At 45.0% G+C, this 23,018-nt stretch overlaps 1 protein-coding gene across 2 annotated transcripts in view; it reads right to left on the reverse strand.

Moving 5' to 3' along the window:
• The window catches only part of LOC137866253 (uncharacterized), a 138,156-nt gene that overhangs the window by 12,630 nt on the left and 102,508 nt on the right, over positions 1-23,018 (reverse strand). For both annotated transcript variants that reach the window (XM_068702038.1, XM_068702037.1), the window contains exons 6-11: positions 21,751-21,932; positions 9,547-9,803; positions 8,289-8,425; positions 5,382-5,503; positions 3,305-3,422; positions 57-377 (exon numbers count right to left, since the gene is read on the reverse strand). In XM_068702038.1, the coding sequence (XP_068558139.1) occupies positions 57-377; positions 3,305-3,422; positions 5,382-5,503; positions 8,289-8,425; positions 9,547-9,803; positions 21,751-21,932 (1,137 nt within the window). The remainder of the gene's footprint in view (positions 1-56; positions 378-3,304; positions 3,423-5,381; positions 5,504-8,288; positions 8,426-9,546; positions 9,804-21,750; positions 21,933-23,018) is intronic.

Here is a 23,018-nt window from a genome sequence, read left to right on the forward strand (position 1 = left end):
TTTAAATTTCCACTGTTATTGTCTCATGGTGATGTCAGATGTATCAAAGTATTTACCCAGTAGAGTGGCGACACAAGCCAGGATGGCCAGCAGGGCGGCGGTGCTGAGCCCGGGGGACGGCAGGGTGGACTGCTGAGGGAGACACACCGCCTCTCTTTCCCAGTCCCACTCGCCCTCCGTCTGTTTGTCCTTCTCCTTCTCCCCGGCCCGTGCCCCTCCTCTCAGGCAGGGACAGACGGACACGGTGACCGTCCCGGTGCTGGTGAGGCCCGACGTCCCGTCCCTCAGGACCAGTGGCACGTGGAGCGTCAGGGTGGAGTACGCGGAGCGGGACAGCGGCTGGAGCTGGGACAGCAGCACCAGGCTCGCCGTGGGGCCTGAAGGGAGAAAATCCATCCGTTGATAACTGCACAGTGCAATTTCCCATTGTTATCCTGTGCTGAATGGGCAGCAGGAGGTCGCGATTGTGAAATGAAAGATATACATCACTGTGCTCGCGTTTGCAAATGTGTGAGTCCAATCAATAGGGGATTAATTTATACCACAAAGGAAGCAGATATGTTTTCACACATGGAATACATCATAAGCTCATGCATCTATTATTATTTTTAAGAGTTCACGACTCACATGAGAGAAGCAACGACAACAAAGTGCTGGTCTCTATTGGTCTGACAAAAGAGCAGTGACATGTCTGCCAAGGAGGGAGATTCCCTCTGAATTAAATGTAAAAAGCTACAAAAAATAAGGCGACAGATAAGAGAGCTCACAAACGTTATGTGGAAAATATTTAATCGGCATGAAAGGCGCTGCAAATTCGTATAAATATATATAAAACAGACTCAGATATCAAAACAATCTTCTCTGATCCAAATCACAGATTGAGTCATTAGTGTTTTTTTTAACAAAGCAAATGCTGCAGCATGCCTTTGTCAGAGGGGCTGTCCAAATGAGAACAGAGCGTGTTCTTGTTTTCCTCTGTTCTACTGTTGGATGACACTTCAAAGAGGCCTTTGATTCCGCATGTCAAGTCGATTTTATCCTCCAGATCCTCAGTCTATCCAGAGCAGGTCAGGACACGGGACTGAATACACATCTCGAGATAACTTCACTTGATTAATCAATACTCTTTGTATTTGTAAGATGGGTCGAATAGGAGTCACTTGTCCTGCTGAACCCACCACCCAAAGCTGCCGTTCCCCCGGTCTTTACAGAGTGCTTTGTGTATTTTAGCTAAGCGTTTAGGTTTTGTGGCCCGCAACTTTATTGCTTAGTTCGCTGTCACCACTCTCATCAACCTCATTTAGTGAAACAGCTCAGATAAACTCACTGCACTCTACCTCCTCAGCACCAAAACGGCAGAACAACACAGTTAGCAAATAGCTGGTTAAGGGGACTGCCCGTTTTTCCGAAGGCCCATTGTTCCCAAAATTGTCTGAAAAAGGTCCCAATGGAACGAAAGCCCCTTTGTCCAACAGCCCGTTATCTCGAAAACAAACGGCCATTTCTCCAAAGGCCCATTACTCCGAAAAAGTACTCTCCATACAACAAACAGAAGCTCATGGCTAATTATTATGCAGAATGGCCTCAACAGACCTTCCGGATTTTTTTTTCTGCTGGTGAACACATGACCCACCACTCTGCCTCTTATTATGCATAATAATAAGCAATGCTCTTCTATTTCTTGCACAGAGATTTTGTATTTTCGGAGCAATGGGCCTTGGGCAATGTCCGTTTGTTTTTGGGATAAAGGGCTGTCGTAAAATAGTTTTTTTTGGGTCCAATCAGACAATTTTTGGACTATTGGGGATTTAGAATAATGGGCTGTCGGAACAATGGCATGGCACCCAGGTGAAAGTGGCGTAGCATTTAGCTACCAAAGAGCCAAAGCTTTCCCTTGGAAATTGGCGGAGACCAAAACAAAGCTAAAAGGAGAGTGACCCGACATTCATCAGGTGAACGGAGACTCGACGTCCGATAAATGCCAACGGTAGATGATAATGTCTTAATATTGTGTTAAGTGTTTTGTTCACTGCCCCAAAGAGGCCAAAATCTCAAAATGAATGTTTTGAAATGTTTTTATGAGAGGTAAATACAGTATATGGGACTAATCGACTTGCTACATCTTGATAAAGGACTTACATCTATAGCTTGCATGACACATTAATTCAAACAAATAAATAGGACCACTGTTGTAGCAATGTTCGAACAGGCATTTCTGCCAGTAATGCAACTGTGTAGTGCAGGTGAGCCGTAGACCTCCCTCAGTTTCACGGTATTCCACCGATCAACAGTCCTGTAATGTGTCACAAAGTGTAGCAAAACAGCAAATGGTGAAAAAAGGTTTCAGAATCTTCAAATTTGCAGATGTTTTATGTTTTATTCAGCATGTTTGTTAGGGCTCAAGGATACACACAATGTGTTTTGTTGTGAAACACTGACTGTAAAAATCCCTGTGTTTGCTTTCAAGGAAATTCCTCAGGCGACATTTGTGGACAAATTATTTTCTCTTTATGCACGAAAAAAATGTGAATGTGAATATGATCAAAGATACAAAAGGGTTGTGAATGTAGCACAGTACATACTTGTTGGTGAATGCAGAAACTTTAATTGAATTTTCTTTTTTATTTATGGTTATTTTTCAGCAAAAATAACCCCTAAACTCTATGCTTTGATGCAAAAAATCAGTAGTACATCACTTCCTTGAATTAAGAAGCCAGACGCCTGTGATTCCATGAATGTACTGTACTTTATATGTCTATGTCAGTGTGTACTTCCACTGTACATGCAGTATGTGTGTCTTTGTGGAGGAAAATGGGCCAAAGAAAGCGGAACAGAACGAGAATATACTAGAAACAAATGCTAAGTAGCTAAATTCAATTGAGCTGAAGTGAATTAAATGAAGCAGCTCTGATTCCTTCAAAAGCCTTTCTTTGTAAAGCAGTAAGTATACGTGGTTGTGGGGAGGAGGAGATGAATGTGGAGGGTATGGGAAGGCAAACAAGAGGGACGAATAAAAGAGAGGAGCATAACAAAGCAAAACAATTGGGCCACCGGAGTTGGGAGATGGATGGTGGAAAAGAGAGGCAGAGACAGAAAAAGGGAAAGGGGGAGGTGGAGAGAAGAAGCAGAGGGTTTGAGAGGAGGGGAGAGGAAAGAGAGTATAGGGGAAAAGACAAAGATGGAAAGAGAAAATGTGGGATTAAGAGCCTTAAAAAGTAGGGGAGAAACAGTGTGTGTCTGTCAGGGGAGTGGAAAAAAAGGGTATTAAGAGATATACAGAGAGAGGAGAAGATTGAGTGCCTACCACCACTGTCCCTGACGCTGAAGTTGAGGGCAGAGCTGGACTCCGGAGGGATGCTGAAATACACAGTGCTGTCATTCCCTCCCTCATCTCTATCAATCGCCCGCAACACCTGCACCACCTGAAACCCAGAGATAGAGAGAGCAGACGAGATAGGGTGAGGGGAGGGTGTGAGTGTGTGTGTAGGTGGGGCGGTAGAGGAGAAAAAGGAAGGTAATGGCAGAAACAGTTACACAGACAGTGCTTTTAGCTCCAAACCATTAGCCGACGTCAGCAGGATTCCAAACAATTAGCGCAAAGAGACACAGGCGGACCGGGTCTGATACTCACACCCAATAAATAACTGTGCCCGACATGAACCGCCTTTCACAAATACGATGCAGTGTGGCTTTCAATTTGGTAATGGAATCCACGCCAAGCCTACAGTGGCGTTCGTAACGAAATTAATCTAAAAAAAAAAATAAAAAAGAGAGAAAAATCTCCCCCGGAGCCTAAGCTGATGGGTAATTTATTTCTAATGAAAAACTCTGGTCGTCATTATGCAAGATGTCTTCTCAGAGATGCTTTCGAGTGCTAGTTACGAGACTGAACGTGGGGATGAAGGGCGCCGCATGCTCGTTGAGTTAGTCAGTGTCTGCAGGCCGGGGGAACATTTGTTCTGTACAGTCGCATTATGTTATCAGTTGCTGGGTGTGAATATTCAAACGCATGTTGGCTAATGACTAAGTCACACAGAGAGACAGAGAGAGAGAGACGTGCACGCACACAAACCCGAAACACATTCAACGATATCACAATCTCTCTTTCTTGAACTGTCTGTGCATCATGTCGTGCACAAAACACAAACACGAACGTCACAGACGGAAAAAACAAATCAACGTCGCTGCCACCGAATCACAGATTTAGTGGCGAGAAACAACAAAGACACAAGTGGAGTGTTGAAAAAAACACCAGCAAAAGAAAAAAAACAACAGATGGGCCAAGACACCAAATTATGGCGACGGAGCCGGCGTGGAATACTGAGGATGGAGGAGGGGGGGGGGGGAGGATGGCTTCCAGGGAGAGATTGAGGAGTGTAGAGATGATTTCTATAATTGAGACAGGATCAAGTAAGAACACCATGATGCAGAGAAATAGAAGCACACAAGGAGGGAGAAAGTCTGAGAGCAGACTCGAGTTTAATTACAATCTGAATAGCTGCTGTGTTCCGACAACGGGCCATTGGGGATTCACCTGCCTCAGTGGTGAATGGGCACACTGTAGCTGTACGCTGCCGTATCTGAATAGATGTACTAGTGAACTTTATATGCTCCTATAGCTGAATAGCCATGGTTTTGTATAACATCCTTATTGAATGAAAACTGCTTTGAAGTGATGTTTTCTTTATAGGAGACATCACTGTTGTTAGTTTAGCATGTTAGCATGCTAACATTAGATGACTGGCAGAAAACGGGAACTACAGCTGAGGCTAATGGGAATATCAGTTACCAGATCAAGTACCCGATGATGGTGTTAAATGAAAAGTGAAGGGATCAACAAAGTTTACATTACATTTTGTCCTCTGGGGACCATGAATGTCTGTACAAAATCCCATCGATCCAAAAGTTGAGATATTTCAGCCCGGGATGAAAGTGTCAAGCCATAAACTTAACTAAAAGTGTAGGTCTTGGAAATCAAATTTTGGAAATGTCATTGGCAGCAGATAAAGGAGGTAATGAAGACGCTTGTGGTGGGCAGCATTGCACATGGATTCACCCCAAAACTCAATCCCAAACCCCCCATGAGTGGTCTACAAGCAACACTTACAGCCCTTTTCCAATTCAGGAACTTGACAACTTGCACTTTTTAAGAACTGTGTGAGGCTTCGGTACTGTGATATCTTGTGCCTTCTTAACAAATCACAATCCTCAGCAGCACTGCCGACTAGAGTTCGACCAAAATGAGGTTTTCCAGGCGGCCAATAGACAATATTAATGCTGTTTTTCTATTTTTTGCATTCAATTGTATTTTTGGAGTGGAACTCTTCATGCAAACACAATCCATCAATCAGACATCAGAGGCCACTTAAACACATACTGACCTGTCCGATGGAGGATGAGTCACACATGGCCGTTGTGTATTGCCTGTCCAGCTCGGGTGCGTTGTCATTCAGGTCCAATGTCTCTATCGCAACCAGAACTCTGGACACCTGGCTGGGATTGTCTGAAAGAGCCAGTCACAAAACAGGCAGCTTAAAATACAGCACTCTGAGAAGCATGTAGGCAGCTGAACTTGACAAAAAAAAAACATACATGAATACAATTCCCCAATGCAACGCTCCAACAAACTCATTCGATTGTCCTCATGGGATGAGGTCGAGCTTTTCAGTTTTTGTCCAGAAACTTCAACGGCACTCAGATCACGTTAGCGAGCACACAGTCGGCTAAAAATACAGTAGTACATTTGGTTTCATTCGGATCGTGTTACAGCTCACAGGCTCCCCAGTTGAGGAGCGACTGATGCTTCCACATCGGTCAGATTTCTCCACATCAAACTGTTGCATTCCCCGCCAAAGCATGGGTGTCTGTGTGTGTGTGTGTGTGTGTGTGTGTGTATTTTCTAAGAAGAGGGATGTAGAAGGCAGTCAATCTGCATGCAGTTACACCATGGCGTAGTTTAAATGGATTGGCAGAGGGTCTCCCACACTCCGTTTGCTTGGATATATATATATATATATATATATATATATATATATATATATATAACATACACACTTGTGAGTGTGAAGTCATTTCCATCACGCTTGAAACGTCACACTCTGAGCTGAACATTCACCGGAACATCTGAGGCTGCTCTTGCGTGGGGACACAATCCAGCACACATCTTCACTCAGGCATCTAAGCAGGCAACCCTGCAACACCGCGGGGGGGGGGGGGAGGGGGGCATTTTTCTGTAAATCAACACACTCCCACACCATGTTCTCAAACCAGAAACCGGAAAAAGCTGAAAAATTAGCTCTTGCTGTAATGCCACCGGGTGAGCTGGCCTGCCCGTGGCATGGCGGGGCTCCTACTGTGGTCTCTGTCAACACAGCCTCCGACAGCCTAGTTTGCTAGCTAAAGCTCATTATTCAAGACAGGCACTCACTGTGCTGCCCTAAGAGTCCTACCAACACTTGCTGCCACAAGGAGTAGATTTTAAGTAAAGATTAACTTTGTCCGGAGCAAGACTTGGCAGGAGAGACAACTTCCTCTCCTCGCACACACAGCGGCCACTGGACTGCATTCTTAAGCAAAACTTTCACTTTTACACCAACTAGTTGAGAAGATCCAAATAATGGCCTGGAGCCTGCCAAGAATGATGACTGTATTTAGCCATGATTTCGCAGAAGGCTGGTCTTAATTTTAAAATAAAGTCATACCAGGCTGAGAAGGAAAAAGAAGGTTTGTCATTGCCATTTATGAGTCAGGTCTTTCTAAAACTGTTTTCTGATCTGCCACCACAATGGTGAGCGTTTGCTTTAGGCACGGAAGGTGAGTGACGGAGGAAAATTGTTCTGGGCTAAAAAAATGAGAACTTTGATTGCTGGTCAAAAAAAACTTGTTTTCCGTGTCAAAGTCAGATGCTAAAATGTTTTTACACATCTCCACTTTCCACTTCTGAGAGTCAACAGTCATAATTGGTAGAGCCATAAGAGGTGCTGGTCAGCTGAATTGTTTTAGGACCTTGATTAAGTAGCCATGGCCTTACTTGATTATCCCAGTTGATCTTGTCAATAAATCTCCTCAAATGACCAAAATCTAGAATTAATTGATCCTACTGACAAATATAGTCTGTGTATTCAAAGCTTAATATATTATATTCCGCTGTGACATAGAGGTCCATTGTGTTTTTCCATTGGGTGATATGTTCTGTCCATATTATGAACATGGAGCTTGTGGTGTAGTTTTAGCCCGTCCCACATACACTTGCTGCCCCGAATACTCACTAGAGCACCACATATGTTAATCCACACCTGAAAATAGTCCCAAACAAATGCACTATTTTCATTTCCCAGCTGTTCAGCCATTCAAAAACAATGGGCTCGAGAATGAGTACCACAGACAGATTAGGAGTATTGGGAGAGGCACCTACGCATTGTTAGTTTTAGTCTTTTCATGAAAACCCCCCCCCACACAATACTGCCAGCCATATCATTAAAACCAAACCATGCTTTCACTGCAGTCTAAGCTCTTTACCACCCCACCCACCCCCACTGTCAAGGCCACAACTTTGTCTCTTATAGGGTTCTACCACTATGAATTGATCTATTCGACAGGGTCAACATCAGCGCGTCTTGAGTTATTGATATAAAGTATCTCTTAGTTTCAAAGTTCATCTTTGACCCTGGAAATAAAAGCTGACAAAAACAACCTCACCTTGGCCATGGTTGAAAGCTGCAGAACAGCTACTAAACAGACATTGTGATTGTCCTTTCATCTGCTCATTCGCGGTTTCTCTCTGACTGAAAAGCAACGTGTGAATTGCCTCGGCGTTCGCTGAAACTAAAAGGCAGTTTACCTCTCTCCTTTGCAGCTACTGTGTGCCTGCAAAGCACCGGTCGCGTTCAATCTGTTGCTTTAATTCTGTTTCCAGTTGAATCCTTATGAGAACAGACCTATCGCAGCATCAGATAACTCACGCGGCATGGATCAATTGATCCGCGGGCAAGCTGTAACAAACAATTTGTGGCGCCAAAACAGCATTCCCCTCACGGCTCGATGATTGGAACGCTAAGCTGCTTAGCGAACTGCATCACACACTGGATACTGTGCTTTTCAGATACCGAGTCGTGTACAGTTTACACTTCCTTAAACCTCTCACACCATCATGCTCATCAGGGTGGGCAGGTGTCCGTGCTGGTAAACTGTTGGTCCCATTTAAGAGTTTCAGCTGTGAATAAGAGAACTGATCCAATGGGTGAGTTCTAGTGACAGTGTTAAGTGGTGTGCATAGAGGGACCTCTGACCTCTCTGGGTGGCGATGACAGTAATGTTGTGCCAGTGGTCGCGCTCCCGATCCAGCTCCATGGCTGTGGTGATGAGGCCTGTGTCTGGGGTGATACGGAACAGAGCTTCCGGGTCCGACTGAGGATCAATGGAGAACCTGGAGACGGGTAAGTAGGGTGGGAGGAGGGAAATAGTTGAGAAAAAGGGAGGTGAATGAAAGCGAAATGGGGAAGGGGGCACAGAAAAGAATAAGTGAAGGGAAGAAGCAAGCCGAGGTGGCAGCGGGGTGCCGAGTAAAAGAAGCACAGGGGCGAGTGTGTGAGGGAGCGATAAGGAAGTCTGCATTCAAATGGCCAAAGAATTAATATAGGGAGATTATCGTTGCTGATAGGAGCTCTTTTGAAGTGCCACCGATTATCTAAATATCTCTATGAATATACCAACTATCATCCCTCCCCACACACTCACTCTTAGCACTTTTGCCGCTGCTAATTGGGACGCAGCTTTGTGTGGTTTGTTACAGGCAAATCACTCGCCTCCCAGACAAAAAAAAAAAACTACTGCAAACAGCAGTGGAAAGATTGGACCACAAAAAAACGTATGTGGGTACTGTCGGCTCGAGGGAACACTGAGTGGGCATTTGGTTGGCTTATTTTTATTTGGTTAGCTCTTACGCTCGTGTCTTGTTTCTTTTAATTGAAGAGCTGAGTTTGGATTTTAATCCCAAAAACTACATATGCCTTGTTTAAAACAATCAATATTTAAAAACAAACAAACAAACCCAAATCCTAGCCTGTAAAACATTAAATAAACAAAGAAATTCAACTGGCAGCACCGTCATGTGCTTGATTTTTTATTTAGCAGTGAAACTCCTATGTCATAGATAAAAACAGAATTGATTATTTGAATAACCAAAGGAACATTTTGGGGAATGCGCTTTCTTCCTGAGAGTTAGATGAGTAGATTGACACCTACTCACATGTCTGCAGCCAGTTAGCTTAGCTTAGCACAAAGACTGCAAACATTTAGCCATAGTACACATTATCTCGTTGTTTAACCTGTACAAGCAGAGCCAAGCTAGCTGGCTGGCTAACTTTCAGCAATTAAGCAAATAAGCATAGTTATCATAAAGTATTTGATTAATAACAACCTCAGTAAGAGTATGATAGAGAACGCAGTGTAATGTAGACCAGCTTTATCTGAATCCCAGCTACTTATAAGAAACATAACAATACTACTGAACTCTTACATGCTATATGAGGAAAGATGCCACTGTACCTGATGTTATTGGTAAGACCAGTATCGGGGTCGACGGCGCTGACCCGGCCCACAGTGCAGGCCGGCGGGCAGTTTTCGGACACGTCCATGTGGTATCGGGCTCGGGAGAACCTCGGAGGCTCATCTGCATCCAGCACTGCTACTCTGATGGAGGCTCGGTCCTTGAAGGGGCCTCGACGCAAGAAGCGAGGATCTACGATGGGGTTGAGGACCTCCACGGAGAAGGAGTAGGAGCTCCGGCTCTCATAGTCGACCGCCTGGGGAGGACAGCGGAGGAGGGCTAGTTAGCAGGATTAAAGATATTTAATGTAGAAGTATATCATCGTCAAAGGTTTAGGTACAGTACATACTTACTGTGAAATCTTCAGTGGCACGAAATTATGCAAATGTCCTTGATACACATGTTGGATCCAATGAACTGTGTTTCATTTGGTCCAATCTTCACACTACATTTTCCACAGATGACTGAGGAATTACATATCAAAAGCAAAGGGATGGCAAAAACTGAATTATTCCAACAGATAGGAGCTCACAGAGGCTCAAGAATGGTCACATCCAAAATCAGCCGAGAATAGTATGGCGTAAATAAGGCTACCATGGTTACCATGCATGGTGTTGCGTTTTTGAAGTGATCCTTTGAAGGTTGTTCTGGATGGATGCTTAGATGGTGGGTTCGTGTGAAGTAGGAAAATGTTACAGCATTGCCAATGAGATTCCCCGACGCTCAAGAAAGGTTGAAAGGATTCTTGAGAGCTCCGACAATGAAGCTGCGCCATGTTCGGATGTCGGTTTGATATTGCCCCGGAGTTGATGTCGGGATACTCTTGACAAGCAAAGACTGGAGGATGCATTTAGCTGTAGGGTTCCCTGCCAGGGAGTTGAATGTTGCTGCCATTTCCGTAGGAGTTGTGTAAGATTAGTGCCGCTATCTACATGCAGCACAGATGGAAGTAACCACGACAGGTACTTGGGGCATTCGCATCTAGCTCGCGCATTGTTTGGCGGCGCAGTGGCGGCAACCCACTTGGAACCGTGTTGGTGGATACCTGGCAGGTAGCGTGTTCTGTTCTAATGAATCATTGTGGGAGTAAAACTTGGACAAACTGTTTTTTTGTGAACACAGGATGGATTTCACTTTCGGAGGTAGTGCAGGCGATAGCTTCGGTGTCAACACACAGTTGCCGTGAGCGATAGATTTTCCTACGTTGAAACTGAAAACAGAGCCTCAGAGATATATATAAAAAAAAAAAAAAAAAAGCCCTTGTTTAGAACATCATCTCCATCACCATGGCGACTCTACCATCACTATGGAGACTCGTACCTGGCTATGAGAAGAACAAATTCCTTTGTATCCTCGCATCTACACAGGTGGGAGAGATTTCATTTGGGATAAAGGCTCGGGCCGCAGTGATTGTTTGTTACAGGGAAGTTATGAAGCCTATTTGTCTGAGGTGTGATTGCGGCGCCGCGCTCCCACCAGCGGGCCGCCTCTGAAACGAAAAGATACCCTCTGATCGGGTTTGCCTAGATGATTGTTAGCGAGGGCAGAGGCACACGCAGGTAATCACATACATCCACTGTCTCACACACACACACACACACACACACACACACACACACACACACACACCTTCTGTTGATAACATTTCAGAAATGTAACATGTTTGGGTACTTGTTTGAGGTATTTGATGTGTGGGCTTGCGGACAAGTACAAGTGGTTGTTTTGAGGCCGCGTGTCCTCAGATGTGCGTGTGTTCTTAAAGTAAGTGTGCATATGAATCCCCTCAGTGTGATTGGCACAGAGAACCGTGTTGGACAGAGGATAAATAGGCTATGCAGAATATGAAAAAAAAAAGAAAAGAAAATCATTGTGAGGTTCCCAGCGGCACTGGGAATATTGATATCCTCTCGCTCGCGCTGTTTCTGATCTCCCTTTTTCTATTTCCTCGTCTCTTTGCTTCCCTTTTCTCAGAGCTGTAAACCAGAGTAAACTGCTTTACAGAAAATCAGCAGTTTCAGAAGATTGATTAAAGATTACCCAGAGAAAAGGGCGAAGTGAAAGGCATCGAAATGTTGGCAATTTGGGGGAATATCTCTGCAGGAAAGATAAATAAACAAGAGGAATTGTGAGTGCAGATGAGAGCGTGCGTGCGTGTGTGCAGACAGAGGGGTTTAGGCGGGTAGACGGCGGGAAAGGGTTCCTTAACGGGTTCCCCATTACAGGGAAAGAGAGAGAGACAATCTGTCTGAGGAGGAGAGGTGTCACTTACACTGTGAGCACACACTCATCACCCCCACCCGCCCTCCCTCCAGCACTCCATCACTGCGCTCCCCCTCCTTCGCCGTCTCACACACTCCATCACCCAGCCCCCCCCCCCCCCCCCCCAGTGTGTGTGTGCGACAGGGTCCAGCTCTGACAAACCGCAAAGCACACACCCATCTTTCTCCCTCACACAGGAAGCACTTATCACACAGCGACACAATTGTTTTTCTGTTTTATGTCCGTTGCATGTGTGCAAACAGATGTGGACATTCCTCGCAAAATGTTTTCACACGCACAGGTGCTCTGTTGGCTCGTGTGGAACTTGTACACACACACACACACACACACACACACACACAGACACACACACACACACACACACACACACACACACACATGCACACCTTAAAGGGCAGAATGAGTATGATTTGTCAATTGCGGTTTGTAAACCGCATGGAGACCGCTTTAGGGTGCTCGCCAATCCAACCCCAGAATTGTAACGAGCTTTGTCCGCTTGGTGTTAGCGCGCCTTGCTACATTTGCGAGTCTATAAATTAGTCTATAAATTAGGAAAACAGGCTTTCTCAAAAATGTAACGCATTTGAACTCGCCGACAACATCCAGCCACTTTGATGCCTAGGTATTACATCTGATGGTCAAGAAGGAATAGACCGGTAACGGCCCACGTTTTACTTGGGCGTCCCGAACCGGCGTTCTTAACGGACGAAATTGAAAGCAGCGACCTCCGATATTTTGCTCTAGAAAACTGTGCTGGGCATTTTTATTATAACCTGCGCCAGGAGGATCATGCGAGCCGTTGCATGTGTTCGTGAGTGAGTGTGCATCTCTGTGTCTGTCCACGGTTACTTTCGTGTCCTGCTGCAGCAAACCGCGTAATATCTCGGGGTGCTCATTTATGGCTGCATGCTCTAGGACCTCTCGTGGTTGCGGTGACTTGCACTTTCTCAAAACACCTTTTATTGCCTGTTTGATACTCCATTGTATCCATTGACTTCCTGCTGACCCCTCAGTCACCACTCTTAACAGCCCCTGGCCGGTAGGGGCGGCTAGTGATAACACAACGGAGTGCATCACCGACCCCCAGCCACACCATTGCGCCCAGAGACACAGTGGGGGAAAAGAGTTTGCTCACTTTTAGTGTTTTGGACTGTGTGTTTGGCTACTGCTAACAGCTAACAGAACTACTAGTACACACACTGATGAGTAAATCACCGCCACTCAGCCTCTGCTACACTGGCAGGCAGCTTGGTGAGTTTGTTTTTATTTTTGGCAAGATTGTATGACATGTCTAAACAACATCTCAGCAGCTTGTGTTTGAGTATGAATAAGCTGTGCTTTACGACACCTTACAGCCCATTGGGTTAGCCAATTGTAGGTTGTATTAATTTAATCACACAATACAGCAGTGGTCTTTGCAAACACACCTGGGCAAGGTCTGCACTCACTGATTGCACCTTTCTAGTTTTCACCGTTTTCCAACCTTTTTACAGACACAAATAATAAAAAATCAAAAACACATTATTTTCACTGAAAAAAAAGCCTAGTACATACTGACACACTCCCTTATCTCTATTGAATGTTGCCTTCCTCTTACACCCGCACACTCTACTAGTGTAACCTTCTCCTGTCCTGCGATGCTTCCAATGTCCTTTTTGAAATTCAAATTTCTTTATACAATTTCCCTTTCAAATTCGCTTCACAGTTAGCAGAAATTAATTAGCTAACCTGCATGCTAGACTGGCGATACATAATACATCTCTTCTCAGGGAGGCCAACCCATAGGCATGCATGCTCTATTGAGAAAGTGTGTGTGTGTGTGTGTGTGTGTGTGTGTGTGTGTGTGTGTGTGTGTGTGTGTGTGTGTGTGTGTGAGTGAGTGAGTGTGTGCATGCATTACAGTAAACCTTCATTACTGCGGTGTGAGGCTTCAGATCACAGAGGTGGTGCCTTTCCCTGACTCTTCAATACATGATGTATAATAAGAAGATTGCATACTTGTGCTCACCTTCGAGTATGAGTATGAGTGTGTGTGTGTGTGTGTGTGTGTGTGTGTGTGTGTGTGTGTGTGTGTGTGTGTGTGTGCGCACGTGAGTGGTGAGCATGCTTGAGTGTGTTCAGCACCCTGCTGTCCCTGGCAGCTCGAGTTCTTCTTGATTTTGTGCATTCTAAATCAAGATCACACATCACATTTGTCTGATGACAAATGCAGCTTTGGACATTTCTGCCAACAAGCACAACTGCAGAGTCGGGAGAACAAAGACTCCTCTAAATCTCCCTTTTGACTTTGTTCTTCCTCTGCCCGCCATCCCTTCCCTCTGTCACTTGTCTCTTGTCTTCTGTCTTATTGCACTCTCAGATGTCCCATGCCTTCCCTTTTTTTTCTACTCATGAACAAGACACTGGTTTCTCTCTTTTCTCTCTCTCTCTCTCTCTCTCTCTCTCTCTCTCTCTCTTTTCTCTCTCTCTCATTTCTCTCTCTCTCTCTCTCTCTCTCTCTCTCATTCTCTCTCTCTCTCTCTCTCTCTCTCTCTCTCTCTCTCTCTGTCGCCATCTCTCTCCCTCTCCCTCCCTCTCCCTGTGAGGAGATTAACACAATCTCTCCTCGGCGTGAGAAAACAAACACAGATAATCCTGGGTGCGCTGCTGGCGTGTGACCGAGGATTAGCCAGCCGTTTTAAGTGAGAGCATATGGAAATAATAACGGCAAACTGACACATTTGCAAGCTCGCTTGTCCCCCAGGTAAGAGAAGGAATGAAAGGCGCACAAATAGCAGGCTTACACAGCTCACAGCACCCTGAAAACAGACCTCAAAAGGGGAACCTCGTGAATCGGGGATACTGCTGGATTCCTATTAATGATGTTGTGACATGCCTTGTGTTGCGTCTGGTGATCCGACTTTTTTATATCCGTGCTATTAAATTCACTATACTTGTGTAATGAGGTGCTGTGAAATCGGGGCATTATGGCAGTTTGTTTTTGTAAAGTTTTTTCGCAGCATCGGTGGCTATGAATGCTCTCGCAAACCAAAACACACCGAGCCTCCATTAAGTCATCACACCTCTGATTTGCCGGGCCTATGACAAGAGTTTCGACGTCTTTTTTTTTCCTGTTCTTCTAATTGCCCCCTCATTGACGCAGATGGTGAGCTTTTGACTAGATGATTGACTTTAAGGAACGCTTGACCTGCAGCCACCAGTTAAGGCTCCCATGAACGCTAGCCTCTGGCCATTAGGGGGCACTGCTGCAGAGTGGAGTCGAGGAGCTCCTGTGCTGGAGAGAGTTATGCAAATTCTTCAATTACCTGCTACTTACACTGTGGCCTTGCTCGCATGCTGTATCAAAAATCCATTAGGAGCAATATGTACATTCATTATGAGCAATATGTAATGAGTAAATAACTGAGCTGGTGGGGGGGGGGGGGGGGGGGGGTTATATAGGGGAGAATAGAATGAAAGACCATAGAATAACATGGAAGACAAAGCAATTGAAAATGAATGTGTTACTATGTGGCTCACTTTGTGTGTGCATGTATCTTCCTGGATATCTGTGTGTGTGTTTGTGTTTTGTGTGAGAATTTGAATGAGGCAGACCTGAGTCTGAGTCAGAGCCACAGACAAACAAAACACACACCGTCTGACATGGCCTCCAGACACCAACCAGAGCGAGGACGAGGTGAGGCGGACGAGGGACATGGTTGGGGAGGCTCTATGTGTGTGTGTGTGTGTGTGTGTGTGTGTGTGTGTGTGTTTGCATCTACTTGCGTTTTAGCTTGTGTGTCTCCCTGCCCTGCATATTTGGACATGTGTGGGGAGATCAGACTGAGAGAGAGAGAGAGAGAGTAATGAAATGCAGACAGCGGCTAACGTTGAGAGGAGGAAGGGGTGAGGGTGGGGACCGAGGAAGTCGGGAGATAGAGGGAAAATGGGAGAAGGAGGGAAATCTTTTTTATTGCTGGGGGTCTCTGTGGGACTGACAGTAAATAAGCAGTGATAAGCAGCAGGCTGCTTCAGTCGGCACCCTGACTTGCTGGCTGCTAATGACCCGCGAGTCTCTCCCTCGCCTGTCCCCGCCCTCACCCTTGCCTCGCCTCTCTCTATCTCTCCCTCCCTCTGCTCATCGGCACGTTCTCCTCTCTCTGTCTGCCCTCTCCTCCATTTTGCAATCGCATATTCTCTCTCAGCCTCTTTTTAACTAATTCCTAACGCTTTCCTCCAGCTCCCTCTGTTGACTCGATTTCTTCCATAATCTGCTGTTAACCCCCCCCCCCCCCCCCCCCCCGCCTCCTCGCCTCTCACACCCGCCTCCCATCCGACACGTCATTCTGAGATGAAGACTGGCACCGCAGCGCTCCGCTCCATCTTCAAATTGTGCAATCGCTCCTCTTTGCAGCTCTTTTGCCTCCATTCCCCACAGTTTAAACACGGAGCCGCAAGGTCAAGTGTGCTGTATTGATGTGTGTGTCTGTATCTCTCTCTCTCTCTCTTTCTCTCTCTCTCTCTCTCTCTCTCTCTCTCTCTCTCTCTCTCTCTCTCTCTCTCTCTCTCTCTGTGGTTTATTGCTGCCTGTGTACGTGTGCGTCTCCGCTCTGTGTGTCTGCTCCTGTATGTATGTGTGTGTGTGTGTGTGTGTGTGTGCGCGCATCGTTAGATCAACGGTTAAAGAGATTCAGCCGGCAGCAGCAGAGATGGCCAGCAAGGTCAAGGCCGACTCTGTGGCAACACAAATTGTTCCGCTCAGAAATCCTTTGGTTCTCAGGGGGGCCCACACAGATCATCTCTGGAAAAAAAAAAATCTTCACACTTTCAAACCCTTCTGACTCCGGTAAAATGGACGCCGGGGCATGTTCAGCATCAACACACCTCTATGCACGCACAAATATACTTTAAAACGTGGTTGTATTGTCTTATTTCTTTTTTGGGGGGGTTAAACTGAGGGGAGCTTAGCGCCAATTTAACGCTTTGTTTGTTTTTAATTCTATTAGCTGTAGCCTATCTTCCGTGTTTTTCATTAGTTGTGCGTGGATTCCCGGCGAGGTTGAATCCTATTCAAGTCAGATCTTTTGGATTTATTCATGTGAGGAGTTTACTGGAGCACCTTTTTAAACATCCCAATGCCACTGGCTCTATGGATGACTTCTGACACGCTGCCTTGCAGCTTCTGCAAATACTCCATACGTGTTCCACTTAGCTTGCGAGGCGCTCAAAAATGAATCTGCATGTAACCCGTGAGTTTTGAGTTTCATTTAATATTTCACCCATAGCAGCAATGCTGGTCTAATCTATTTCTCTGCCTCTCTTGGTGCCTTTGAAGAGGGATTAAAGCAACACAAAACAGCATGGAGGAGGCCATGTTGAAATACTAATTGTACGTTTTGTTTCTGTCTTTGAGATCGCTGCGGCTGAATCCAGTGGGAGGAATGCTGCGGGTGGGAGGTGTGTTATTTATTTACATGTAATTTTCCTGCCAGTTTTTTGTTTTTTGTTTTTTGTTTTTTTGCCCATTGCCCCGGCACATGTTGAATTGACTCTCCGTATACACGCAGCAGGTATTTTTTTTCCGTCTTCCCTCCCTTGCTCTCACTTCTTCATTCCGTCTTGTTGTTGCCATGCCGCCTCCCTCCTCGTCTCTAAGTTGTGTTTTTTCCTCCGTTTTAACTCTCCTTTTTATTATTTATTTTTCTTCATTTCCACCTGCTTGTCACAGTGGATGGGGTTTTCTCTTCCTCCCTGTGCATCTCAGTCTCTAGCTGTGCTAATTTCTCTCTGTGGCTGTCAATGACTGTGCAGCTCTTGCTGTCTCTGCACACCTCTCCCTCTTCGCATGTCTCTCTCTGGTTCCTTCATACTCTTACTCCCTTGTTATACTGCACTCTCTGCTGTCACCGCCTCACCGCTTCTCAGGACCTCATTTTAACACTCCTCCCTCTGTGCTTCCATCTCCCCCCCCGTTCTCCATCCCTGCTCCTTTTCCCTCATACATGGGTCCTTGCCTCTCGGTTTTCTTTCTTCTTGCGTCTCCAGTCCTCTCCTTGCCTCTCTGCTTCTCTTCAAAGGAGCTCACAGCAGGGCTTGGAAATCCCGCTCTATCACCTCCAGGTGCGGATTGTTTTTTAACGAATTCCTACAAACCCAAGGCTGAGAGATGACACTGTGATGAATTCAAACGGAGTGCATGGCTACCTGACTTCAATAAAGCACGCACACGAAAATACTCGTGCGTACAGGTGCTCACTGGTGAAAACACCCACAACTCACGGCTTCACTAATGTGGGCTTTTCAATGCAAATAGCTATGTTTTTGCCAAATCACTGCTACTTTGAGCGGATTGTCTGAAAAAAAAGCCCTCTCCAAAAAATTGAAGCATTTCAGGGAACTTCGGGGACATTTTTGATGAGTTTTTTTTAAAAGAATTTTATACGAGTTTGGAGACTTTTCTTTCTCTTCAAGTTATCTGAAAAATGTAAAACTGCCAAATTTTGAAGATATACAGTTGTGGTCAAAAGTTTACATACACTTGTAAAGAACATAATGTCATGGCTCTCTTGAGTTTCCAGTTATTTCTACAACTCAGATTTTTCTCTGATAGAGTGATTGGAACAGATACTTCTTTGTCACAAAAAACATTCATGAAGTTTGGTTCTTTCATGACTTTATTATGGGTTAACAGAAAAAGTGACAAAATCTGCTGGGTCAAAAATATACATACAGCAACATGAATTAGCAATTTTAGTGACTTAGAAAGTTGGGTCAATGAAATGAGCTTCATAGCATGGCCTCTTAACTTCTTATGAGTGATTATGAGTGACTACAGCTGGTGACTTCTCTGAGGCCATTTAAATAGGGCTCATTGGATACAAACGCCCACAAACGCTACAATGGGAAAGTCAAAGGAGCTCAGCATGGATCTGAAAAAGCGAATCATTGACTTGAACAAGTCAGGAAAGTCACTTGGAGCCATTTCAAAGCAGCTGCAGGTCCCAAGAGCAACAGTGCAAACAATTGTTTGTAAGTATAAAGTGCATGGCACTGTTTTGTCACTGCCACGATCAGGAAGAAAACGCAAGCTATCACCTGCTGCTGAGAGAAAATTGGTCAGGAGGGTGAAGAGTCAACCGAGAACCACCAAAAAGCAGATCTGCCAAGAATTAGAAGCTGCTGGAACACAGGTGTCAGTGTCCACAGTCAAGCGTGTTTTGCATCTCCATGGACTGAGAGGCTGCCGTGCAAGAAGGAAGCCCTTGCTCCAAAAGCGGCAACTTAAGGCTCGACTGAAGTTTGCTGCTGATCACATGGACAAAGATAAGACCTTCTGGAGGAAAGTTCTGTGGTCAGACGAAACAAAAATCGAGCTGTTTGGCCACAATGCCCAGCAATATGTTTGGAGGAGAAAAGGTGAGGCCTTTAACCCCAAGAACACCATGCCTACCGTCAAGCACGGTGGTGGTAATATTATGCTGTGGGGCTGTTTTGCTGCCAATGGAACTGGTGCTTTACAGAGAGTAAATGGGATAATGAAGAAGGAGGATTACCTTCAAATTCTTCAAGATAACCTAAAATCATCAGCCCGAAGGTTGGGTCTTGGGCGCAGTTGGGTGTTCCAACAGGACAATGACCCCAAACACACATCAAAAGTGGTAATGGAATGGCTAAATCAGGCTAGAATTAGGGTTTTAGAATGGCCTTCCCAAAGTCCTGACTTAAATCCCATTGAGAACATGTGGACAATGCTGAAGAAACAAGTCCATGTCAGAAAGCCATCAAATTTAACTGAACTGCACCAATTCTGTCAAGAGGAGTGGTCAAAGATTCAACGAGAAGCTTGCCAGAAGCTTGTGGATGGCTACCAAAAGCGCCTAATTGAAGTGAAAATGGCCAAGGGACATGTAACCAAATATTAGCACTGCTGTATGTATATTTTTGACCCAGCAGATTTGATCACTTTTTCTGTTAACCCATAATAAAGTCATGAAAGAACCAAACTTCATGAATGTTTTTTGTGACAAAGAAGTATCTGTTCCAATCACTCTATCAGAGAAAAATCAGAGTTGTAGAAATAACGGGGAAACTCAAGAGAGCCATGACATTATGTTCTTTACAAGTGTATGTAAACTTTTGACCACAACTGTAGTTTTCACTGTACCAACGGTGAGATACAGTGTTCTAAGAAGTCTTTAAGACAGGATGACTGATTCCACCTGTTCAACAGTTGGACAATACTTGGTGCTGAAACAATCGATTCGTCAATTGAGTTTTTAGTCCACTCACAAATGTGTTTTTGCTTCCTGTTTCTTCACTTAGATGTTTGACCTTCGCAGTGCAGAATGAGCTCAGCTTAAATCTGAGTGATCCCAGTCCGACATGCAGCACCATGGTGGTAACTTGAAGCCTCTAGTGCACAACGAGTTCAGGCCCTTTTAGTGGAGAAAACACCTGTTTGTTTTGCAAACAAACAAGATTTGTATATATTCATAGATACTGATGATTTTTAAATGAAGGAGGAGTAGAAGTCATTTTTAAGGAATACCTTATTTTGGAATATATTTATATCACTTAAAACATGTCTGGAGGGAATCCTTGATAATAGCCTAATCAGTTAAGTCATGAGCAAAGAGGTCTCAAATGTAAGGATTTTATTTGTTTCCTATCATTGTTTAATGGTGTTTTGTTGGACAAAACGTGGAACAGAAAAACACCACAGTGGTCTCTGGGACGTTGCAATGGACGTTTTCAGATCAGCTCTTTTATTATTACAAACCTCCATCATATTAGTTGTGGACAAAATTACCAATATTTAATATTTAAGGGTGGCAATATTTAACATTTCCCATATTATAAAAAACATTTTCTGGCTTACCCAACCTTCCTCTTGCCTTAAGCCCAGTCGTCGACACCTCACGCTTGCATGAACACACTCTCCACTCTTGCATTCGAATGCATGTGACTCATATCGCCCAGGATATGTAACTGACATCCAACAGAGCACAGAGGCAGCAGACAGCGTTGATGGAGACATGTGTGTATTTACATTGTCTTACAAGTGTCTGTAGGGCTCATTTGAAATGAAAAGCGTCATCTCTCAGATGAGCCTCCCACACAGCGCCCACCCTCTCCATTAAGTCTACGTTACATGTGAGCGCAGAGGGCCCCCCCCATCCTTTCCCCCCTGAGACGAGACAGGCGCGTATGTATTGTTATAAGCCCCCCCCCCCACAGTGTACCTACATCCTCGTAAGAATGGGATTATTGGAGACGACAGGGACTGTTTGAAATTGAAATCACCTAAATTACACTAAAGGGAACTGTTAGCCAGCTGAACTGAGGATGAAGAGGCAGCGCCTCATTGATCCTTTTGTACATGCAAAATACTCCGGGAAGAAAGAAAAAAAAACCTGTGCTGAACGGCGGCAGTCAAAACACCTCGACGCCGGTCAAAACATTCTCGCTGCAAATTACGGCCGACTCCGCCACGCAGCAAACACTTCCACCGAGTACGGACGTTTCACTGTGTTTTGCTGTAAACAGACGGAAATGTTGAAAGGAGGCTGGTTCACAGTGAATCAAGCAGGATATTCATTTGTCAGAAACCCATCAAACCGCTCTCATCTGGCGGGAGTCAAATAAGGAGAAAAAGGTGAGATGAATATAGATCACCTGTTTAAAAATCCCCATCTGAAAAAAGGCGTCGGAGAGATGAATCCGGTGGAATGGTTTCGGGCTTACACAGTGTCTTTGTGTGCATCCGGGTAATTCCAGGTTAATGGGCTTAGGCAACGTGTTGTTAGCCGTGCTATGACTCAATCTGTTCTGCTTCTCCTGGCCCTCTTCCTTTCACCTTAACAAACCAACACCTTTCTACCCGTGCTGACTCACCCCTTCCTCCCTCCCTCCCTCTGTCCGCCCCTCCGTCTCGGTCATCTCACCTTGTTGAGCGTGATGACGGCCTCTTGGTTCACTCCGGTGATGTTGAACGTCTCCCCGGTCTCCCCCTCCAGGATGGTGTACTCCAGCTTGGCGTTCTCACCGAGGTCGGCGTCGGCCGCCGAGATGCGACCTATCTCAGCCCCCGGGATGGCCAGCTCGGACACGGAGAAGGACCACATACCTGGGAGGGACACATGGCAGGCATTAATGCTGATACACCTCATTTGAACATTAAACGGTTAATGTTGCCTTTTGAACCGTTTTTTAAATTGCTGTTCTCCACCTAGCGCTGAGCCAATGTTTGCAATATTCCATTGAGATAAGGCGGCATTTAATTTAGGATGAAGGAGAGAGAGAGAGATAAAAGAAGAGGAAAGCAGAATATGTGTTTGGCATTGAGGCTTTATTAAAAGCCAAGTAAAGTATGGTTGTAAAAAAATTACTAAATTATAAGAAGCTAGGGTTTTAAAAAAAAAACAAACAGAAGGAACAGAGGAGATACAAAAACTAAGATTACAGGTAATAAAAGCTGCTTTCTCATTTTAAGTTGATGACATGAGCTAACTATTCATCGCAAACACCGTCCGTTCCTTCCTCCTGCAAACAATAATTAATCAAGATAACAGGCTTTCATGTGTGCTGCCATCATTTTTAAACATGCTGGTTTTACTTTTACAGCTGGGCCCATTAAAGCAGCACATTATTAGAGTCCTTCTGCTGGCTTTGCAGTTTACACACGCGCAGTGCATTTCTCTTACCGATCAGCCGATGCACCTATCTGATGAAAATACGGAGTGCATCCGTGTACTCGCATTACTGCATAAAAAGCACACATGCACACATAAATTCATATATCCGCTTACCACTTTATTACACCCTAACACACACACACACACACCGGCCACCAGCTGCACTGACAAGAATGAGTGTGGTAGGAAACAGAGTGAGGGAAAAGGTAAGATATCACTATTTGGCTCACACACACAGAACAGACAGGCTCATTCAAACAGAGCCGTTATCTGCTCCGCTAAAGCTGAGGGAATCAGATAGACCCGTAAGTGTGAGCGAGAACAACATCGCACAAACACACCGGGTTGACAGAATAAAAGATAGCCAGCGTCGTCGACAAGACGCTATCAGGGCCAACGCGCAGTCAGATGAGTTCTGTAAATTTGACAACATCAAACTGTGAGGTTATTTCCCTTTGAAGATGGGGAGATCAAGGGCGGCAAAGCTATCAGCCAGGGTGTTTGATTGTTGTCATTTT

Source organism: Cebidichthys violaceus, unplaced genomic scaffold (assembly GCF_023349555.1).
Source record: "Cebidichthys violaceus isolate CVI_PGR_0920_01 unplaced genomic scaffold, fCebVio1.0.p SCAF_8, whole genome shotgun sequence".
Taxonomy (NCBI): Eukaryota; Metazoa; Chordata; class Actinopteri; order Perciformes; family Stichaeidae; genus Cebidichthys; species Cebidichthys violaceus.